Source organism: Carassius gibelio, chromosome B2, assembly GCF_023724105.1.
Source record: "Carassius gibelio isolate Cgi1373 ecotype wild population from Czech Republic chromosome B2, carGib1.2-hapl.c, whole genome shotgun sequence".
Lineage (NCBI taxonomy): Eukaryota > Metazoa > Chordata > Actinopteri > Cypriniformes > Cyprinidae > Carassius > Carassius gibelio.
The window spans coordinates 31207888-31214108 of NC_068397.1; the positions used below are offsets into that span (position 1 = coordinate 31207888).

A 6221-nucleotide genomic window follows, 5' to 3' on the forward strand; every position below is an offset into this window, starting at 1 on the left:
TTTTCTTTGGACATAGGGCATATTTTAGAATAACTGAGCCTTCTCACAACTAGTTTCTTTCTCTTGATTTGAAAAAGAAATAATAGTTAACCGATTGAAATCTGTGATTCTGATCTTTCCATATCTACATGACTCGAAAGATTAGTTTCAGCATAAAAAAACACACATTTTTGGCTGAATACACTCTTAAAAACAAAGGGCTGCTTTTCTTTTGCTTTCATTTTGGGTTGCTCAAAGAACATTTCTTTAAAGAAACAAGTGTTAAGAATATTTTAATAATCTAAAAACCTTTGTTGTATATATACACACATAAAGAGCATTTGGTGCGATAAAAAGATTGATTGGATTTTAAAATCTTTTTACATTGCGCACGCTTTACACTTTTTTTTTAAGTGATCGAGTGTCGAAGACATTTTAATCAAAAACAAAATTTATTGAATGCAAATTAATAAGTGCTGGTTTGACAATCCAAATGTAAAAATCACAGTAACAACCTCGCCATTGCTCTTCCTTCTGTTCTGTCCTCAAATGAATTTTCGATCAGGAAACTGAAGGCACTTTTATCCTGAAGCGATCACATCAAAAACTACTAATTTAGAGAATAAGAAAAACTTTATCCATGCAGTCCAGAACATCTGTGGGGACCGAGATAGTTTAGGTCAGTGTTTGTTCTTCACCCTGTTTACCTTACCGGATGCGTAGAACAGACCACGCTCCAAGTCCCCTTCGCGCGTTCCCTCGGTTCAAATGTCAATCCGCGAGTGCAACGAGGAGTTCTTGAGCTCGTGGTCCCAGTACGAGTAGAGCTCCGGCGGCTGGCGGGAGCAGGTGAACTGTAGAGCGGCCGCGGAGTTGGACGGAGCCGGGGAGGACTGCTGCGCCGCCGGGGTCGCCGGGTGCTGGTGATGCCCCATCCCGCTGTACGAGTTCATCATGTTCGGCAGGCCCATGGCTTGCATTCGACTGTAGGGGTTGTAAGACGGACCTGACAGCCCTTTCATGGCACCCATGTTGCCGTTGGCCATCTGGCAGGACGCGTAACTCATCGGCGGCGCCGGTTGCGCGAGCGGCCAGCTGTTGTTCATGAAGCCGGATTGGAGATACTTGGGCGCGGGGAGGAAGCTGCCGTATCCCTCCCCGCCGAAGAGAGCCTTGCCCGGCTGGAAGTGAGCCGCTGGCGGTCTGAACGGCCGCTTCATGCGCCTCCGGCGCCGGTAGTTGCCCTTCTCGAACATGTCCTCGCAGGCCGGATCCAGAGTCCAGTAGTTCCCCTTGCGCTCCCCTCCGCCTTCACGCGGAACTTTAATGAAGCACTCGTTGAGACTCAGGTTGTGTCGGATGCTGTTCTGCCAGCCCTTCTTGTTCTTCTCGTAGAAGGGGAACTTGGTGATGATGTACTGGTAGATACCGGAGAGGGTCAGTCTCTTTTCCGAGCTCTCCCGGATGGCCATGGCGATCAGAGCCACGTAGGAGTAAGGCGGCTTCTGAGACGCTTCCACCTTCTCCGAGCTCGGCTCCTGGAGCGGCGCGTCCTTCGCGAACTCTTCTTTCTTCACCGCGTTCGTGTCGTGGACCATCAAAGCCATTGCGTCATCGTCCAAGCTATGGTAAGATGCCATCACTTGAAAAACACAAGCAAACCAAACATCAGAACAAAGCCTGGTCTGGCTATAAGGCTGCGCGCTGATGAAGGTCTGCTCGCATAGGCCTATCAATATCAGTTTTTTTACGTGCTATTTTTACGTAGAAACTGACTTTGGCGTGTATCCGAGACGCACGTGTTTGACGTGCATATAATTCTCAGTTTTTGCATGCATACCCCACACCCCTAAACCCTAAACTGAGTATCACACGAACGCCAAAGTGCGTTTCTGCGTATAAACAGCGCGCTAAACAGGATCAGAAAGGCGTGCTGTTGACACGCGCGGGTTTGTTCGGTACCTGGTTCTAGCTCTGGGTGTTTGGTGCGCGCATCGGGTCACCGCAGATCCATCAACAACGCGACTTTAGAATGAATCAAACACGCTCCTGCTTTAATAACGCTCGGTTTGTCTGTGGTGGACTCGAGGACTCGATGGCGTTTGAGCTCGAAGCTTCTTCTGGAAGACCTGCTCGTTTTTTTCCTTCGAGTGAAAGGCGAAACTCTGCTGTCGTCAGACTCAGCTCGCGCTAGTGTTCTCATCATCATCATCATCATCATCATCATCATATTCCGCTTTCGTCACGTCTCTCTCATCGCTTCACAAACGCGTTTTCCAGCAGAATAACACTTTTATCACTGAATGCACGGTGAGATAGAGATATTTACGCTTTATATTTATAGTGCATCTTCAACAACAGCCTCTTTATTATCACCAAGGCCTTTTTATGTTTTTTTTTTTTTTTTGTGATTCCAGAAAATATGTGTACGATAATTATCTATGATCAATAAATACACCAACATTGTGCATAGTCTATTTCACAGCGTTTTTTGTTTATGTCTTGATAAATGTCTATTATATTGATTCTATTGATATATTTTTTTATCTCATTTTATTTGTTAATTAGCACCACAATTAAACAATTTTCAGTCATTATTATTATTATTATTATTATTATTATTATAACGTTATTTGTTATTGTTATATTGCATATATAGTATCTTTCTTGTCATTATTTGTCTTGTGTATAACGCTTTGGAAACTATATGCATTTTATAAATCCAAATTCATGCTGTTTTATTTGTTATTATAAAGCCTTTATTTCGATATTTCTCTCTAAACCTATTTAATGTGATTCCGCAAGAGATATAAATAAATCGAAAAAAGAATAGCACAGTATGTATTATAAATATTGCATCTATACTTATTAAATATTTATTTAAATTTATGAGGTCTAGAAAAAAAGTCCTTTGTTGCGCCAATGATTATTTAATGCATTAATATGAAGTGTTTATTTTGACAAAATAGGTGCAGATATCTATCTGCAAGTGTAGTGTATTCATGCAACAGTGTGCTTCTCTCTGTCTCAGGTGAACAGCTGTGTGTGTGTGTGTGTGTGTGTGTGTTTGTCAGCAGCATCCATCGGCTCCTTCACGCTTCTGGAACTGAACAGAGAGCGCGCGCTTGTTTCGTGTTTTACTGGAAACCGCGCAGTCGATCTGTCGCGCGACAGCCTCCTGATTCTCAAAAACACAATGTGAAACATTTTTATAGTAATTCACTTGCTTAACAGACACGTACACGGTTCATTTTGAGCCCAGCCGCATGAAAATGCGTATAAATAGCAAAACTCGTGATATTGTTATACACGCAAACAAATGACTTTTGCGTTCACAATTTGTATGAAACACAGTTTTTGCGTGCATATGATACGCATCAACCCCACAAACCTAATCCAACCATTTGCGAATCATATGCACGACAATTCAATTCTTGCATACAAACAGAACACCAAATCTAAAGATAACCTCGTGCTATTGATCGGGTTATTTTATAGATTATACTGAAACTGCAATGCAAACCAATAAATAGAAAGCAATCTCAAGCACAGCAACACATCACAGGAACATTCAGGATTTTAAAAACATGCATTTATATTCTATTCGAAGCTGAAGTGTTCCAGCGAGCTCGTGTTTTTAATAGACTATAGCACATTTAAGGGAAAACTCAGAAACTTCCTGCCAAGCTCTTTGAAAGGAGGATGTTTATGGTTCAAAGTGCAAGAATGCAGATGGACTGAAGCTCGGGGGTCAGTGGGACTCCACAGACCTGATCAACATCACAACATCAGCCTCAGTCTCAGTCTCAAGGTGTTTCTGTGTCCAGCGACAGCCTCAAGACTCTCTGAACCCATCTTCAGAATATCTGACAGACCTGAGACAGTCTGTGTGCACTATTAGCCCAAATAGTCACTTCAATCAATCAGGCCCTACATTTGTACTTCTTTACTTCCTTGATGCGTTCTGTTATGAGTTCATTATCTCTGAAGAGCCCAGAGTCGTTACTGTGGGGTGGAGGGCTTCCTCACTCTGTAAGCCCAGGATTGACCTCTGCCTTAAATTACAAAGCCCACCGAGCGCTCGCTCTTCCTGAAGAGAAGAGTGTTTTCCTTTCTTATCAAGCGCAGGAAGCGTATGGGAAGCTCTCCCAACAGCCCTCCTGTCAAATTATTATAATACATTACAGCCAGCCAAATCATCTGTACACATTCGCATATGAATGATTAATAATTCAATGATTGCAGGTGATTGAACAGAATAAAAGACTGATTTCACTGGTAAAGCAGGTGACTTAATGACACTGCTTTGAGTAACTCATATCTGTCAGCAGGTGTATTAAACACATTCATTTGAGGAGTTAATAACTGACAGTATAGCTTTTAATGTTGTTACAATTTGAATTTTATTGTGACAAATTTATTTGGTTAAAAGCATCTGCATGAGTGCATGAATGCATATTTATTTTATTTTCAATATATATATCATTTTTCTATCTCCACCCCATGTTATGAAATGAAATATGCGATTTTTATTGAACATTAAAAATATTTATCTCTGTAAATATAAATTAACTCAAGAGAGCACAATGTCATTAATTAAAAAAATAAAACTAATATAAAAAATGTAATACAATAAACAACTTTTTAAAAAAAACATGAAAACTTAAAAACATAGTTAATATATTTAATGAAATTATAAAAGAATGTATATTTTCTTTAAATTTTGAATGAAATATAAAAAAATAATTTATGTAACAAAATAATAAAGTTTTATATAAATATAACACAGTTTCTTTAAACAATAAAACATTGTTTAAATGTATTAGTCCTTTTAAAATTAATAACAAAAATATGACAAGAAAGCAATCAAATCAAATATTCTAACAAACAAATATAAATTATAATTTTTTTAAATAAATAATTTTATAATTGCTAAAAACTTGCAGTCATTTACTTTAAAGGTCACCCTTTGTAATGCAAAGAGACGTTCGGGTGAAGCAAACCTTTCGCTCCTTCATCACAGCGCATCTGCTGAAGAATCACGTGCACAGAAACGATCTCCATGCAGACCCTGGTGGAAGATAAGACAGACAATGAGAAGTGAAGCGGCTCTTCTGCGGCAGTGTGATGCTCATCTGAGTCAAAGCTGCACAGACGCGCCTTTGATCGGCCGAGAGGAAGTGCTCTCGCGCGGCTGTTTCTCTTGTGTTTCTGTCGAGCAGCAGGTGAAGGTGATGAAGCTCATGCTGCACTTCACTGAAGATCAGCCCAGAGAAAACAAGCTGTACACGCAGACTGAGTCCACACTGCAACTCCTGGAGAAACCCACGCGACACTCAGTTATTCACTACAGGATACAGAATGACCTGAAAAAAATACTGTAGAATTAATTTGACATTGAAATTAAAATATAATTAAAATTGTCACTCTGAAAATGCTAGTAAATTTCACAAATAATTACGAAAATATTGGCTTTCTTTTTAATTTTGATAATAATTTTTATAACCGTTAACCTGGTTGCATTCATTACAAATGAATAAACAAATAAAAAAACAAAAACAACTACTTATTGTTTAATTGGTTAAATTATTAATACTACTAATAATATTTATTATTTATATAATTATATTGTTTAGTTTTTTGTTTTTTTTACAAATGATTAATTTATTTAATTTTACTGAATACATAAAATATTGTAAAACAAATAAAAAAATAAATAAAAATGTTACAAATTTTATTTAATTAAAAACCCATTTATGTATTTTTTAAAATATTTACAGTTGTTTTGTTGTTGTTGTTGTTGTTAATTTTCATAAATATTTAAGGTGTACATTGATTACTTAAAAAAAACTATCATATATTTGTAAAAGTTTTTATTTTATTTTCAGAAATATTTGGGTGACATTGACTAATCTAAAACATGCTTCATCATATTCCTTTTAAATCATGAATGGCTTGCTGTATGTTAATCAGAAATTACATTGTATGTACTCTAAAAATGGGACAATTATCAATTAAATTCGAGTTTATTTGCATAGCACTTTTCACATAGAAGACTAGTTAGGTACACAGGAGATAAACCATTAAGGGCCTTATATAACTGATACTGAACTTAATAGGAAGCCAGTGCAGAGAGTGTAGAATTGGGGTAATATGGGGTAAAATGATCATTTATCCTAATACACAGATTTTTGACTGTTGAGGAAGTAATAGTACATCTGTCTTGTTGCAAATTGTAATCC

The 6221-nt window shown here is 38.1% G+C and overlaps 1 protein-coding gene across 1 annotated transcript; it reads right to left on the bottom strand.

The window, feature by feature from the left end:
- Positions 1–418: 418 nt before the first annotated feature.
- On the bottom strand, positions 419–2381 carry LOC127950835 (forkhead box protein L2). Its single transcript, XM_052548166.1, has 2 exons — positions 1942–2381; positions 419–1621 (listed from the first exon to the last, which is right to left on the bottom strand). The coding sequence occupies exon 2, from the start codon at positions 1617–1619 to the stop codon at positions 744–746; it is 876 nt and encodes a 291-aa protein (XP_052404126.1). The 5' UTR covers positions 1620–1621; positions 1942–2381; the 3' UTR covers positions 419–743.
- Between the last annotated feature and the right edge of the window lie 3840 nt (positions 2382–6221).